At 36.9% G+C, this 18,086-nt stretch overlaps 1 protein-coding gene across 1 annotated transcript in view; it reads right to left on the reverse strand.

The window, feature by feature from the left end:
• ppp1r37 (protein phosphatase 1, regulatory subunit 37) overlaps positions 1-18,086 on the reverse strand; it is a 45,441-nt gene that overhangs the window by 19,390 nt on the left and 7,965 nt on the right. Inside the window, exon 2 of the mRNA XM_016251689.1 lies at positions 2,885-2,982. Within this exon, the coding sequence (XP_016107175.1) occupies positions 2,885-2,982 (98 nt within the window). The remainder of the gene's footprint in view (positions 1-2,884; positions 2,983-18,086) is intronic.

Below are 18,086 nucleotides of genomic sequence, written 5' to 3' on the forward strand. Positions count from 1 at the left end.
TATATATATATATATATATATATATATATAATCTATGCAGAGTAAATGAACATAAAAGGAGCATTAATCTAAGTAGCTCTCTTTCTCTCTCCTTTTTCAGTGCATTTATTTTACAGGCCTGTTTGTGAAGTCATTTTTCCAAGAGTGACTAAGCAATTAGGAGAGGAACACAAGCGCAGACTGAGGAGGTGGAAAAACACATACGTACACACGCACACAGTAATGACCGGCTACTTTCTGCCCTGGGGACTCCCAGTGGAAATTTACCATCATGCCCTTGGAACGGTTTAACAGACTGATGCCTTTCTGGACAACTACAAGTTACACATACCGCACAAAAACACATTACACAAAAACATCTACACTTTCAGAGAAAAATAGAAAAGTGACAGATGGGAAACACAAAAGAGCAGGACATGCGAACGGAGGGAAAGAGGAGAGGAGAGCGGCAGCATGTGCTGGTTGGTGAGGGATTGTGGGTGTTAGCTGGCATCTCTGCGCAAACATCAGGCCACGATAACATGGTTTCTCTCTGTCTGTCTGCTTTCAGTGACGGGAGAAACTGATCTGCTTCACTCCGGTCTCATTATAACACCTGCCGAGTCTCACCTGAACTCTTTCATGCATTTTTTTTTTAAAGTCGGCATGAAATGAAAATGTAACCCTGTCTATCATCTAACCCTCATCATGCATTTTTGTTTGTTAGGACATGGATGAAATGCTTCATTTCTACAAAATGCATTTTGTAAGCAAGTCATGACTAACAAAATATGCATAGTTTTGAGGTTTTGAAGAGATATAACCATTAAAAAAAGTAACATTTTGCGTTCAGGTCCATTTTGAGTCAGGTATTATTTGAGGCGTTACACAATGTTATAGAGACTTTATTTGAGACTGAATTTTGTTAATAAACATGAAAAATGTATGAAATATTTTCCACCCTAATGTGAAAGTTATGAAAGTCTTCAGAGTACTATTTATGTTTTTGAATGTGTAGGTTTCATAAATGTGGACTATTTTTGGGCAGCCATGAGTTATAAGTTCAAAGGAAGTGAATTAAATCAACTGATTTCAATTAGAGTTGATACCATTAATTATCAGATTACATGTTCTAATAAATTTAATATGAACAAGAAGGTGGCTAGCCGCACACCGAATCCAATACAGACTGGAAAAGTCTACAAAAGCATTGTTTTAAATATAAATTGCATTGTGCAAAAAGTGCAGAGTGCATGCGAGTTAAAAACAAATGGACACGAGCAAGCAGATGTTTCACCCTGCTTAGCCATAATTAAATATATTCAAATAAAAGTTTTTTCATTCATATTTAAAAAAAAAGTGTAAAATTAATACAAATGGGTAAATGTAGCAATAACATGGTAATAACACAGTAACATTTAAAACTGAATCTTTTGTGCATTCACTCATTATTTAAAACTTATTGATCATCTACAATACCAAATTTACACCCAACATTTTTATTTATTTTTAATAATCCGGTTCACTTTTGATATACGTCACAATATGTTGTAAAAGTTTTGTCGCTACTACGGTTTCATTGTAGCTTTAAAGCATTTTAAAGTACAATGAATTATCATAGACATCAAAGGTTTATAATACTAGTGAAGGTTTGTTCCCTCCCTCTTTCTGATACTTTGCAGGCTGATTTTGGTGCCGAGCCATTAAGACTCTTATGTAACTGTGCTTTGTGCTATTGTGTATGTGACCAATTTGACCCTTTGAAAATCATAGCATTAGTGATTAGAACACATAATTGCTATATTTGTTTTAGGAAGTCATGTAGTTAAATGTTCACTGACAGAAAACAGGCACGTTCATGTTGAGCTCCAATCAAACCAATAAAACGCTATATGCAAATCCCTGATGTTTGGGAATTTGACTCTGAATGTGTGTGTGTGCGTGTGCGTGTGTGTGCGTGTGCATGTGTGTGCGTGTGTGTGTGTGCGTGCGTGTGTCATCAGGACAGGAAGCCGTGACCGTTTGTTGACTCAGTATGGTATGTTTACAGCACTGTGTCTATAAGAGGCTTTCAGTAAGAGTGATGCAGGCAGAGCGAGTCAGGAGGCACGTGACTGTACGGACGCCAGAGGTTGGTGAGGTTATACGTTTGTGAACAGAGCACAGATGTAATCCAGTGCAACAGGCCAAATGAGGATACAATAGAGGTTACTAATGTGCGCAATCAGGCTTCCCTTTTCTTCTGCGAGTGTGAATTTAACACTTTATGACCTCAAGCGGAACTTCAAGGTCTTGAATAGTGATGCATTGAAATTTTTACTGAAACGAAAAGTTTTTATTTAGCTGAAAACTTCAACTGAAACTAAAGTATTTTTCAAATAATTAACTAATTCATTAAAATTACTTAATAATCAACACTCAAATAAAAACTGAGTTGTATATTAACATTAAAATTGCACTTAATTATTATTATTATATTCAATTACAATATAATTATATGAATATAATTATATTTCCACTCCAATTTGTTGAAATAAGTGATAAATTCACTGTAAACCACGGCTTATTGCTTTATTGAGAGCCCAGACTTTCATATCAATAGTAACAAAGTCCAAAGCTTATAAGTTTTGTTCATGCATTAATGGAAACCAGTACAGACAAAGACCTCAGTTCATTAAAATGAAGACGGATTTACATAGAGAAATCGATATTGTCAATCAGTCCAATCCTCGACACAGCTGACACATTTACCTGTTGTAGCATATCCACGTTGTGTGCAGAAAACAGTCGCTAACACAGTCAAAACGCCAATTAAACATCAAGTCAATGATTCCGGCCCTCCAAAACGGTCTCATTTGAATATTTGTGTTGCATCACTAGTCTTGAATGAATAAATGCATGTTACCTGTATCTGTTTGAACACTTTAGGGATTGGTTTGCAGTTGAGCTTCTGGCATGCCTGTCTGTAGGCATTCAGGATCTCCTCCACCGTCACATTCTGGGCTGCAGAGACAAAATCACACAAAGACAAGGTCAAAGGTCATACAGAGACATACTACACAGCATATGCAACAGTTGATTGGATGCAGCCAGTTCTCTAATGGCACTTTTCCACTGCGCACACAAACTTTTTCATTCCGCGTCGCCCCATCAAGCTCTCGCTGGATCCGCTCCTCGGCAATCAACGAGAGGAACGTCTGTACTTCCTCAACAGACAACGAAACAGACACTTTTTGGTTGTTAAAAAGGTGCGCTCGTTCACAACAGTTGCGTTCGATCCTTCGCTGGCTGTGCCGATTTAAATCTAGCGGTTCTGTTGTGTTTGTGTCGCAAGTTCAGTGACGCAGGTAGTGACGATTCTCTCCGGCCAATCCGTGATCAGCAGCATTTACACATCACGTTTTGGTAACGGTACGGTTCACTTGGAAACTCAACCGAGGTGGTACTAAAAAAAGTACCAGGTACTGTACCCAGTGGAAACACTCCCAAAAGTGAACCGTACCGAGCCGTACCATGCAGTGGAAAAGCGCCATTAGTCTGAATCCAGCTCGTCTCATTATCTATGTTTGGAAGAGCAATTGCTCCTACGATGCCTTAATAGGCAGGTTTTGTGACAGAGTCTGGACAAGGAAGAGTTTGAACAATGTAAGCGAGTGAAACAAATCTGTCCTCACTGAGTCTTTGGGGAGACTGAGAGAAGTGCGTGTACATGATTCTTGAGCGCTCTCAGTAGGGTCTTTGTGTAGAACATGAACACACACACACTCACACTCAAAGAACCAAGCGGTCTAGACGTTTTAAGCATTGGCCACAGTCATATGACTACATTCAGACTTACTGTTTTGATGTGAGACACACACACACACACACAGTGCGCAAGATGGTTTAAGGCTAAACTAAAATACCAGGCTCTACAGCGTGAGCATTTCACTTGCATTTGCATTGCGGTGATACTACAGTGTCATTTGTTATGCAAACATATTAACCATTACATAAAAATAGGCAATGGAAATCTTAAAGCAAAGGAAGCACCAAAAGCAATTCTGAATGAATGCATGACGTATTACTACATGCTGACTGTTTAAGTGCAAAAAAGCATTGCTAACATATCTATATCTCAGAGAAAATAACATTTTTAAAAAAGTTTTTTTTTTTTCCTGACAAGTAATTCTGTGCTCTATTGCTTGTATGACTGCTACAGATCCAACAACAAAACGTGGAACCAATGTTTAATTGTTTATTCATCTCTTATTATAAATGTAAATACATATGCATCATGAAAATTTGTATTAGTAGTAATAACAACAATTATTCCTACTTATTACTACTCACAACACTACTTAAATACACATTTAATTATGAAAAAATTGATAACATTTATACCAATATAATAATAATAAATATTATAATACTAAAGCAATTATTTGTATTTCTTTTTTGTCCATTAATTTCACATTGTAAGGACAATTCTGGGTTATTTTCACCCTAATGTTTATGTAAACCAGCTGTGCATGCATTTGATTACCAATAATTTCATTATGACAATAATTTTTCGACTCGTCCCTCTGTGTGTATAAATAAACGGGAAGCATGTTTACAGTAAACACAATCACAATGTAAGCTCTGCAGGCCTGAGAGTTGACAAGGAAATGTAAAGCTTGTGTTTCAGTGCTTTAAGCATTCTTCAATATTTGTACTGAATTTCTTTAATACAAATGAAACCTAAAATCACCCCAATTTTTGTAACAGGAGCTGCATGTAAACAATGATTCACAGAGAGTCACATCACATCTTCCATGTCTCTTCTGGTAATCTTTGCAGATATTTAATTCCCTTAAACTATTTACTAATTCTTTACATGACTTGAAAGACTGAATATAAAATTGTATTTAATAATAGGTTGAAATTCATGCATATTTCAGGAATAAAGCGGTGTTATGTTTACATTAATGTAGCTATACTGACTGCCAGGCTTTCAAAACCGTGCAATATTAGCACATTTTAAATTATAATAAAAATAATAAAATTATAAATAATAAAATATAATAAATACATAATAAAAATTATTGTAAAATGCAAATGTGGATTCTGCTTGTTTGTTTTTGCACATCTTTTGCATATATAAACATACAAACACAGCAGAGCACTGCTGATTAGAGTAGAGATGACGTGCTGTGTTGATGACTCTATGATAATTACAAGATTGGATGCCGTCCTTCCACGCTTGCTATCATCTAATAAGCTGCAGAACAATCACGACCACCATCACTGAAATGAGCTATAAATATAAACCAATACATAAACGACTGAACGATTCAGCTAAGAGTGCATCATGAGTCTTTCATCTTCTCCTCAGGCAATCGAATTAAACTAAAGTCTGCTTTAAAAGATTTCCAATGGTTCATTCTCCATGAGAACGCCTTCTGGCGATTCAGCAAAACGTCTTTAATCCAGTCTACATCTGCAGTATCTAATATGTAAGCAATACCAAAACAAAGCCCAAGAATTACCACACAAACACTAATGCTGCACTAAGTGCTTAGTTAAATTCCAAAAGTTTTTGGTTAATTGAAAGTTTGCAAACTGTGATGATCATCCACGGTTTACTCACAAATACGGCATAACAGTAACAGCAGACATCTGACAAAGTTTAGGTTTAAGTTACTGTTGCCAAACTTCTGACTACAAAAACTAAAGAGTTTGCCACTAAAGGGCTGTTCACACAGAATGCGTTTTTCCATTAAAATGTGCTACTTTTCCATTGTTTTCCTACGTAAACGCGCTACGCTATATGAACATGTATGACCGTTGCGCTCACGTCTTTTGCAGCGTTTCACACAAGCGCCACGTTTTTAATAGGGATGCACCGGTTGACCGGCCATAAATCGGAACTGGACGTTTTTTTGTTTTTTTTTCGTCCGATTTTTCCGGAAGTGTGCACCGAGGCGCCAGCAGAAAAAATACCACGCAGAGCAAGCTAACTGTTGGCGATGCACGATGGAAATGCAGAGCTACCTGTCTGAGGCACAGATACCAAGAAGCGAACAGCCGTTGGTGTACTGGCGCACAAATAAGAGCCGCTTTCCTGCACTCGCTGAAGTTGCGCGAGTGTAACGTTACCTGTCCGCGCCCTGCACAAGCGTAGACAGTGAACGTTTGTTCAGCTCAGCTTCTCACGTGTTGGATGAGAAACGAAACAGACTAACTTGTGACAAAGCTGAAATGCTTCTTTTTGTAAAGAAGAACTCGCATGCACTTTTGAAAAGCCAGAAGTAAACGTCAGTTCTGTAGGCTATAGGATTAATATTTTTTATTTTACCTTAAAATTACATTGACTTAATGTGATTTAAAAAGCACCTGCCGTAGTTAACATTTTGGAATAATTTATTTATATAGCCTACTTTGGTTTTATTTAGTTTCACTGGTAAAGATCTTTTTTTCTTTACACCAAATTTAGAAACGAAAACAAATGCTGAATGCTGATTAAGTAACATCTTTGTTTGGAGTGTTGAATGTGTTTGGATTGTGGAACTATGCAGTTGTTGCCTTTAAAATTACATGGTTACAGTTAATGTTTTCATTTAAGGCCAGTTTATAGTTTCAACCCAATTTAAAAACAAAAGCTAAATGCTTTTGTCAGTAGGCCTACCTATGTTTGTATTGAATGTAGCCTACTTACTGCGCAGTTACTGCTGTTAATTTCAGATAGTTACAGTTGTTGTTTTCAATAGCCAAAACCCAGTTTAGCCTGTTAAATACCAAATAAACATCTTGTTTGTGTGTACTTTTATTCTTTCTTGTTTGTTGCTTGATAAAAAAATTAAATAAAAAAAAATCGGTATCGGAATCGGCCAGTTTGCTTGTAAAAAATCGGTATCGGAATCGGCCAGTTTGCTTGTAAAAAATCGGTATCGGAATCGGCTATGAAAAATCATGATCGTGCATCACTAGTCCACTGGTAAAGATCTTTTTTTCTTTACACCAAATTTAGAAACGAAAACAAATGCTGAATGCTGATTAAGTAACATCTTTGTTTGGAGTGTTGAATGTGTTTGGATTGTGGAACTATGCAGTTGTTGCCTTTAAAATTACATGGTTACAGTTAATGTTTTCATTTAAGGCCAGTTTATAGTTTCAACCCAATTTAAAAACAAAAGCTAAATGCTTTTGTCAGTAGGCCTACCTATGTTTGTATTGAATGTAGCCTACTTACTGCGCAGTTACTGCTGTTAATTTCAGATAGTTACAGTTGCTGTTTTCAATAGCCAAAACCCAGTTTAGCCTGTTAAATACCAAATAAACATCTTGTTTGTGTGTACTTTTATTTTTTCTTGTTTGTTGCTTGATAAAAAAATTAAATAAAAAAAAATCGGTATCGGAATCGGCCAGTTTGCTTGTAAAAAATCGGTATCGGAATCGGCTATGAAAAATCATGATCGTGCATCACTAGTTTTTAAGACGTAGTGTTAAGTTAAAAGGATTTCAACTTTTACACGCAGCTCCGCTTGTCAGTGTCAGTCCCAAAAGAGTGGACCAATCAGAAGACCCCGGAGGCAGGGCAAGCATAGCAAGCTTTTGTTTACAGTAAGTTGGCATGGAATTTTTTTTTATTTGATGGCAATTTGGCGGAAGAGACACTCTTAATGGCTGAGTCAGGAGGATACCTTGAATTATATAGGTCTAACATTTCTTCAAGCGATTATCACAACCCGTTTCTTAAAAAAAAGAAGAAAAAAAAAGAAGCCTGGAGATAAATATCTCCGTTATTGCATCACGTCTCAAAAGCGCGTCTCCAGACCCTAGCGTTCTGTGCTGCGCTTTTTAAAAAAAACATTCCTGAGCGATGCGTGTTGTGTTTTTAGACACAAAGACGCATTCTGTGTGAACGGCCCCTTGATTGCTCACAGTCCGATCAGATTGAGCTCCATCAACCAGTCGCAGCAGCTAATATAAAACACTCCCTCAAGACTGCAGGGAAATGAGGCTTTTTGAGTGCACTTAGTACAACTAACCTCATAGATTATCACAGGAAATAATCATTAGTAGTGAACATCGCTCTTAGTGAAAGTGGTCAATATTTAACAGTTCAATGATGTGGTTTTATCAGCAATGTAATGAGCGTTTGTTAGTACAGAGGTACTCAACTCTGGGACATGGTATAGAGTCAATCGGGGTGTGTGATTTCTGCACCATTCATTTCATTAAAAAAGTGAAACTGGTTTCTCCTGCTGTCTTCTATTATTAGTGCAAACAGAATGTCTGACTCAATCTCACACCATTGGTTGAGCCAATTATAGCGGTCTCTGCATTTTAATCTTGGGTCTTCTATTATTAGTGCAAACAGAATGTCTGACTCAATCTCACACCATTGGTTGAGCCAATTATAGCGGTCTCTGCATTTTAATCTTGGGACAGAAAAAAGTATTTAAATAATGTAAAAAAGTCAAACACAAACTTCAGGCCTATGGTTGTTTAATTTGGACAAATTATTCAATTAAAGTCATATTTTTTATTTAATGGTCCCACTTTATATTAGGTGGCCTTAACTACTATGTACTTACATAAAAAATAAGTACAATGTACTTATTGTGTTCATATTGTGTTGCAAAACACTTCTGCTGCTATTGAGGTGAGATACGGGTAGGTTAGGGACAGGTTTGGTGGTAATTAGAGAAATTAATAACAGATGTAATTCCATTCAGGTATTTTTTTTTTTAATAAGTACAATCTTCTATTATTAGTGCAAACAGAATGTCTGACTCAATCTCACACCATTGGTTGAGCCAATTATAGCGGTCTCTGCATTTTAATCTTGGGACAGAAAAAAGTATTTAAATAATGTAAAAAAGTCAAACACAAACTTCAGGCCTATGGTTGTTTAATTTGGACAAATTATTAAATTAAAGTCATATTTTTTATTTAATGGTCCCACTTTATATTAGGTGGCCTTAACTACTATGTACTTACATAAAAAATAAGTACAATGTACTTATTGTGTTCATATTGTGTTGCAAAACACTTCTGCTGCTATTGAGGTGAGATACGGGTAGGTTAGGGACAGGTTTGGTGGTAATTAGAGAAATTAATAACAGATGTAATTCCATTCAGGTATTTTTTTTTTAAATAAGTACAATGTAAAAACATGTGCACAATCATTTTACCAAACGATTAATTTAAAATGTAAGTTAAGGCCACCTAATAAAGTGGGACAGATTTATTCATCCCAAATTTGCCAGATTCCAGGACAAATTATACTGTAAATACCATTTTCATGACTGGAATGCAATTCCGTCCTGCATCATGGAAATCATAGAGCCCTACATTTGTGACACGTAAGACTAAATCAGGTAATACAATCAATAAAAAACATTTTAAAAAGGTGTAAAATATGTCAAATATACCATACATTTCCAGTCTGCATGCGCGTGTTTTATGACCGTGAGGGCCGTGTCAGACCAAGCAGAGTGCTACTCTGTGTACAGCATGTCCTTGGAAAAGCACTCACTTTTTAGCCTCAGCCTGAGAGAGAAAGACAGAGAGAGAGACTTCCCAAAATGGGAAAACAATAGCAAGCACTCCTTAATATTTCCAAATGCACACAGATAAATGCCATTTCTTTTCACATGTTGACTGCGTGACAGCTGGCTCCTTCAGCAGTGTCAGCGCTGGCATTGAGCATTAGATGAAATCATTAAGTCCATGTCATGAAATGTCTTCAAAGAAGAGAAAAGCAGGCATGTTTTTAAAGTGCAGCCTTCGTATTTTTACCAAATGAGCTATTTGGACACGCCATCTGGGTAGGTTTCATAACCTGAAAAAACATCCAAAAGCACGTGTACGTGTTTACCACTTCCAGGTTCCAGATCAACTACGATAAATAGACCTGCACAGTGGTGAGATTCCAGCATGGTACATTTGAAAATGTTATCGTGATAAAGATTAACCACAACGCTAAAGCATAAGTATCTCCTTCCCTAACGTACTGTACACAGACCATGGCATCATGAGAATCAATGAGAATCTGTCCGTCAGCAAACAGCCTTTGGGGAAACCTGGGCTCTGCATTCCTCTGAATGGCGTCTTTCCAAAAGCAGCGGTGGAGAACACTTACTAAAGTGTGCTACTGAGCTGGCCAGACGTCTAAACTAAAGACTGCTCCTTCAGATTAAAACTCATTACACTTCGATCAATACACAGAGAGCGGTACTGCAGTACACAATCCAATGTTTCCCCTGCCATTATATTAGGGGGTGGCCCGCCCCCTTGAACGGCAAATTAATTTTAATTGAATTTTCTCTATAGCGCCAGATCACAACAGAAGTCATTTAAAGTTACCTTTCCTATAGAACATGTCAATACCTTGTTCTTTTATTAAACAAACTAAATAGCCTTGTTATTTATCTTACAAGTGAGCACACTGCCACTCCCACTAGTATTTGTAAATATTAAGCCGCAAAACGACTACTTAAATATGAATTCTGTGTGTCTGTGTGTTAATGAATGGCGCAGACGCGCGGTTATGTTTACTACTCGTACTGAAGCGCGCACGACACTTCCGGTGATCACGTCTGCCGTCTCACTAAATGAGGACATAAATACATGAACAACATCTCCAGAACTGCTCTGAGAGTCACTTCATGAGAATTTTACAAGCGGCAACCTCCCACTCTCTCTCGTGAAGCCAGCACGGAAGTGACTTAAACTGTAATTCGTCAACTGGCCACTAGAGGCTGGCTGCAAAACATGCAGCCTTAAAGTTCTGCATAATTAAGTGCGTGGCCACTTGAGAGGCAGGTGGATTGCCGCTGCTGTCACCACCGTCGAGCTAGGTGGGCGTGGTTTCAGCAACCAGCTCCCTCCTTTTTGCCCATTTTTGATTATCCGGGAGTGACGCGCTGCCAAGATGGTGACGGCCGGCTCTGCCCACTTTGAGCTTCAAAAACGCTCTTCAGGAACCTACGGGTGACATCACGGACACTATACAGTCTGTGGCATTTTTATACAGTCTATGGCATTTTACCGTTTAATTTGAGTAAAACTATCCTCTAGGGTTGGGTCGATAGACGATGCCATTAGGCATGGGCCGGTATGAGATTCTGACGGTATGATAACCTTAGATAAAAATATTAAGGTTTCACGGTATTGCGATTACAGCTCTAAAATATGTTATTTTTAAATGTCTGGACACTGAACACATTTTATTTTTAAGAAACATAGAACATTTTGGAACAGTAAACATGTCAGGCTACATAATTACAATAAATAATTAAATTCTTCTTAATTAAATGCAGTCACTTAAGTGAGCCTAAACCTGCAGCTCAACAATAATCAGAACATAAATAAACTATTTTCTGTAAAAAATAAAATTAAAAAAAATATTAAAAATGCATTCATAAACCTGCAGCTCAACAAGGTTTTTGGAAACATGCTCGCTTTCTACACATTCATCTTTCAGTCCAAGTTATGATGCAGGAATGTTCACCTTTCCCGGATTAAGTTTGGAGCTATGGTTTGGAGCGGTGAGGTACGAGGATGTGTGCACATACACACATAAGGAAAGAGAGAGCACGAGTCTTGATGGGGGGGAGAAAGAGAGTGAAAACCGAAGATGACACAGATATATATAGTTTATGTTCGACTTGGAAGTATTTCTTTAGCGATCGGCGCTAAAACATCATCTGTACGGAACATCGTGTACGGAACATGGTTAGTCTACATTAGCCCGAAAAATTCCCATACGACAGACTTCGTCTTTTTCGACGGGGGAAAAAGTTCCAGGGATTCATCTCCTTCGGCCATCCACACACAGCTGACTCCGCACACAACAACCGGAGGGGCTGAGGGGTCGTGTGACACACTACGCTCTTTGCTGCACACAACTGAGGGAGTCCTGCACTTTCCATCTTTGACGACACGTAAAAAATCTGCGCATACTGCAGGAACGGTATAACGGAAACTTTAGTGGTTTTGAAACCGTGACTTTTCCAAACCGCGGTATACCTTGAAACTGGTTATCGTCCCATGCCTAGATGCCATCATCCATCATCAATGGCTGATAGACATCACGATGTTGAGCCGGCATTGTGATCCCCCCCCCCCCCCCCCTCCCCCCCCCCCCCCCGAGGAAAATATATATTTCAATATTTTTCCACGCAGTTATATAATTGGGTAATTATACTACACGCATATTTTGGCATCACCATATTATACCTGGCATTGAAACTGGCATCGTGTTTTTGAATGCACAATCGCTTTTAGTTTCACGTTCACTTTCGAGATTCGCAATTGCACATACTGTATACGATGGAGCGGCAGTACTTGCCACACATTTTACAAGATTATATGCAGAGATGCACCGATTGCAATTTTCTTGGCCGATTCCCGTTTTTTTGTTAATGTGATCTGCCGATACAGATTTTTGCAGATTCCGATTTTCTTTCTAAAAACTATAATTGACAGCATACACAAACAAAAATCTACTTTTATTCAACACAAAGCTTTATTTTCATAAAAAAAAAACAAGTAAAAAGTCAGTAATAAAATAAGAACAAATAAAAAAAATGGCAAACAACAGTACAAATAAATGCAATAGAATAAAGAGAGCTATGAAACTACGTTTTTCAGGTTAAGTATTTTTTTTATTCATGTAAGAAATACTACAGAAATTAAAGTAATCAAATGTAAAATGACACATCCAGTGAGGAGAGCGAGTCGAGCTGACTGACAAGAAGAGTGAGGTGAGACAGACAAGACGATCGCGGATGATTTCGTTTCGAAATGAGATGCAAAAGCGCCTGCTTGGCATTATTTTGGATTTTGAAAAGCCTGTTGACTTTTGCCGTTTATCTAAAGTGATTTTAGACGGGTTTTTATTAAACATTTGTTTCTTATTTAATTGGTTCCACATTGTTTGCTGATTTTTACTTTATTTAAACGGTGTCATTTATTTATTTTATTTGACATTCGTTTTGCTAATAAACATTCTATGTTTCTTATTTATTTGGTTATATATTATACATGTTTACTTATTTCCAGTTTTGTATACCTATTAAACTATGTAAGTTATTTGTTATTTTATATTAGGCATAGCTTGCCCTATTGCATGGTGTATTTTTATTTTAGTTTTGTTAATAAAAGTTCTATGTTTTATATATACGCTAAAGTGAGTTTGACGTTGTATTTTGTTGTTGCATTCAAGCAATTGACGCCGAACTGCTGCTAATTCAAAAGTGAAAGTAAAATGCGCACGGCGCTTTTAAGCTATTTAAAAGCGAAGGAAAGTGGGGAAGAGAGCAGAAATTCAAATGAACTAAAAACTAACAATTGCTTTACTCCGAATTGCCGTTATTTGAAAGTGAAAGTAAAATGGGCACACTGCTTTTACAAGCTAATTAAACGTGAAGGAAAGCTAGGAAAAGAGGGAACGCTCCGCTCCCGCGGTGATACCGATATTACCGGTGTTGTCACACGTCGATTAACTGGTGGGAAAATGTCCTCAAAAAAAGTAAACTCAACATTACTTTTTACAGTGTACTTTTTAAATTTACTTGAGTAAAGTAAAAATACTTCACTACTTCCCGCCTCTGCAAATCTGTAAAATAGCCTAAACAATGACAACAGAGAATGTAGAAATCATTCTTTAACTCTTGTCGGCTAAAGAGAAAAAAAAAACTTAACCAATAAGTTAAAAAAATGCCAAAGATTGGCCAATACATTGGTCTTGGCTAAATTACAAACAACCACTAGTTTTAGCTAACAAAGACTTTATTGTATGGAGAGAAAAAAAGTGACTTTTCAAATGAACTTCTTTTATGTTATTTTATGTTGGATGAACTATCCCTTTAAAAGTTATAAGGCTGCTGAGAAACAAATCAGTTCAAAGAGTCTGTAAGGCACAACATCACAGAGAAAATAAACCAGGACTACTCAAAGTCATAAAGCAGCATGCAAACACAAATTAAGTTAAACAATATTATCTCCAGTAACCTAATTGCAAAGCATTAGATCAATTTCATCAGTGGCAGATAAAACAATAAACTAACTCAATGAACTTCAATAACTGAAGTAGTTGTCAGCATACATAGTACAGAAAGCTCACTTCTTTGCACAGCTCTTTATCTAAACCACCGCCATCTGATTCAATCAAATACACTTGCACATACTTGAATGTATACAGCGGATGTCAGAGCAGCAAACATCAGTGAAACAAGAGCTTGTAAATTGTAAAGGCATTAAAGTGCAGGTGTTTTGATGACTTAGAAATATGAACCACCAATACTGTTCAACATAACCAGCACATTTCCACCAAAACGCAATGGTAAAACACATCTTGGTGATAATTCAGAGCACAAAAATCATGTTCTGAAGCCAGCGGTTAAAGCTAGCCACAGAATATCAATTGCCAGTGTAAATGAACTGTGCCACTTTACTGTGAAATACATCTCTGAAATTCTCAGGAAGAGTCTACTCGCATGCCCTGAAGCATTCTGAATATTAACTGCATAATGTATTTATGTTTGTAGAAGATTAATAAGTGAGGTAACAAAGCCAGAGGCCATTTCAATCCAGCTCAAACCACATACAATGACTAAAAAAACCTATCAATACCAAGTTAATGCAACTAAAACCATCACAATTTTCCACATCATAATTATTATATTCTAAAGACACATTTTGAAATTCATTCCATACCAGGTGCTCACTTAAGAAACATGTCTCATCAGAATTTTACATTTAACCATTTGAGAGATCAAGACGACACATTACACAAGCTTATAAAAGTGCATCCTTCAGGCGGAATGGTAATTAGGCCTCAGTTTAATCAGATTCTAGGAGTGCGATTGCTCAAACTTCATACTGTAAAGTACAGCAAGGCCTGGTCTTCCTCAGAGCAAAGATAATGACAGCTCCTTTAAACTGCGCACTGCCGTTTGATAAGGATATATGTAAACAAAAGCTAAATGTTGGCAATTAACGTGAGGTGCTGTCAGCAGACAGAATCGAGCTCCTCGGGGTACAGACGCAAACGCTCGCACACTTGAGCAAGACAGCATGCTGTCCTCCTTCTCTATCAAACAAGCCCAGACATCACTATGTTCATTTCCTCTCAGCTCAAGGCACCAGACAAAATGTTTCTTACGGGCACTTTTGGCACTACTGACACACTCCTTTGTCCACTAACAATGATGTCCAACAGTGGTTTGTTTTCTTCACACATCACATGTCTCATACTCCATCTCAAGCAAGCGCTTCACTGACACAGTCCTTGATTAACCAGAACATTTTTGCAAAATCTTTATTAGTAACAAAATTGTTGGTTGTAACAGATGAAGGAAACTGATAGTCAGAATTTAAACTGACAGAAATAATTTTCACATAGTAAATATTACAATAGTATATTGGTATGTATTATGTTAAGCTCTAAACAAACTGTTCTATATATAACTATCAAATCATTTTATCATTCAATATTTGTATCATGTTTTCATATTTAAAAAACAAAACTGCATCTAAAACAAGGGTTCTCAACCAGGAGGCCTCAAAATGAAATAAAATGACTTAAAATAAGACAAAACAAGAATTAAATGAACTAAAACCACAAAAAAAGAGAAGTCAATAAATATGTCTTAGTTTAATTCACTCAACAACTTTTACCTTAAAAAAAAAAAAAACATGGGGTTCCCATGGTCTTTAAAAACTTGGATATATGAGGTTGGCTAATTTTAAGACTTTTTCTAGACCTGAAAAAGTCTTATAATCGTATAGTAGATATTTTTTATAATGAATATGCATTTTTCTAGTTGTGCCAAGCACTAAAATATAGGTAGAAACGGAGTAAAAAATAAATCACAAACAACTGCAAAAAGCAGAAAAGATTGGTCTAGGAGAACACTAAATACATAAAAGCCATTTAAAAAAAAAAATGGCTATAAGAAAACTAATGATGAAGCCATTGTAAAAAGTTCCCAAGACTGTTATGAGGTGACCGCAATACAACAAAATGAAAAATGTCGAAATCGGTTTAACCCCTTGACATAAAAGTGACTAAAGTTGGACAAATACTCAAGTATTTCTTGAAAAGTGCTGGAACTGTAATAAAGCTCCAATGTTTCAGACTCAGCAAAAATTGCTCCCAAAGCCGAAGTACCACAGACCAAACGAGATTGTGTAATGAATTACAATCTCCTCTGTAAGCCTCCCAATAACTCACAGACCAACAAAGCGTAGGAAAAGAAAAGCAATCTTCTATTTCTCTTACCTCTCTAAATTCACTGCTATTGCTGTAAGGTTGCAGTGACGGCAAAAGTCAGGCTTTTTACAATGAAGAAAGGCCATTCGTTTGGGCTGGTAAAAGGACGAGATTTGTTCATATTCATGATGAGGAAATGCTTTAAATCAGTGACCTGATCAGCCACTTTTTTTCCTTTTTTTGAAAAGAGCAAACCAACCTGTCTGATTAGCTGGCCTCAAATTATAAAGCATAAGAAATAACACAACTAAAGGTAGACAGACGTATAAAACTTTCAAACGGTATCTGAAATGATTCCAAAAAGAGTGTTTTTGCAGTCAAGCCATAAAAGAACCATTTTGGTTTCCCCAAAGAACCATTTAGTTCTTAAAATAACTTTTTTTCTTAGATTGAAAAACATTTTAATAGTCTAAAGAACCATTTTCTATTACAAAAAACATTTTGTGCAAAGGAAGGTTCCATGGATATTAAAGGTTCTTCATGGAAATTGAATGGGGCCTGAAAATGCAAACTTTTGAAAATGTGTTTCCAAATGCAAGTTTTTGAAAACAATATTGTTATCGCATGCATATTACGCATTCAGTCTATAGGAAAGTGAACAAAGTGAAAGTTTAGGGATGTCCCGAGCTGATGTCAAGGATTGGGATTGAGGCCAATCTCCTAAACCCGTTTTTTATATTATGTCAGCTATCATGCCGGTGACGAGCAGTAGGTGGCAGTATTCGCTTTGCAGCCCTGCGTCTCAATGTTCATACTATCCATCCTAAATAGTATGTGAGATTAGAATAAGTGTGTCCCAAAGCATAGTATGTTGAAAAGAGTATGCCTAAAGTCCCGGATGGTCTACTATTTCAGGTCGATTTTTGAAGTGTGGATCCGTGCACACTCTAATGGCTAAAATTGCCCACAATCCATTATGCTTTGGCGAAGGATTCGGTCCAGAACTACAAACACGAATAAAACGCGTTAGAAAAACTACAAACGTGGCGGATGCGCACAATCGACGGTTAGGTAGAGAGGTTTACAAAAAGGAGTTTGAGTTACTAATAATCACCATTTAACCTGGTAAAAAATATTTATTTATTGTTATCCGTGTTTTATCTCATCTGCAACAGTAATGTGAGCTTTACAACAGTATGGTAGGAAGTTAAATTAAATGAAATGTGGAGGATGTTAACTGTGACAAGATGATTGACGGGCCAGTTTACAGTGACAGGGTGCGTGTAACTATGCGACAGAGCGGTCCTTTAAAGACACAATTGTGTGATGTGATAGTATGTCCCAAAGCTTGCCTACTCTTCTACTACACACTCAAAAGTGTGTACTTTTTCTTCACCAAAAGAGTACATACTTTAAGGGCATAGTATAAGTAGGCACACTGAGACGCAGCACAGTAGATTTGCCAACCACCATTAAAAGGAAAATAAGACGCTCAAATGTGCGTGTTCTGCTGTCATTAAAACCAAAAGATGAAGAAATGTGCATGCGTGACGCACGAGAACCAGTGAGGTCTGTTCTACGTGTCACACATTTTTGAGCTTCCGTGTTCAAAGTATTTGATATGCACTTTTGTAACGATATCTCATATCTCGTTGCCATAACTCATTGCTATGGGTTGTGTCTTGCTTCGGATTTGACTGACAGACTGGCGTTCTGACACGGTGAGCTTATACTTTCTAACCATATCTCCACTTTTTACCTTTATGTTGTAGCCTAATTATTCTGCTTATAAAATACAAGAAGTTTACATCAGTACTCCCATATTCTACCAATGTCTTTACACAGTATGTGCAAATATATACATAGAGAGTGTGTGTATATATATATATATATATATATATATATATATATATATATA

Source organism: Sinocyclocheilus grahami, unplaced genomic scaffold (genome assembly GCF_001515645.1).
Source record: "Sinocyclocheilus grahami isolate Dianchi unplaced genomic scaffold, SAMN03320097.WGS_v1.1 scaffold1067.1, whole genome shotgun sequence".
Lineage (NCBI taxonomy): Eukaryota > Metazoa > Chordata > Actinopteri > Cypriniformes > Cyprinidae > Sinocyclocheilus > Sinocyclocheilus grahami.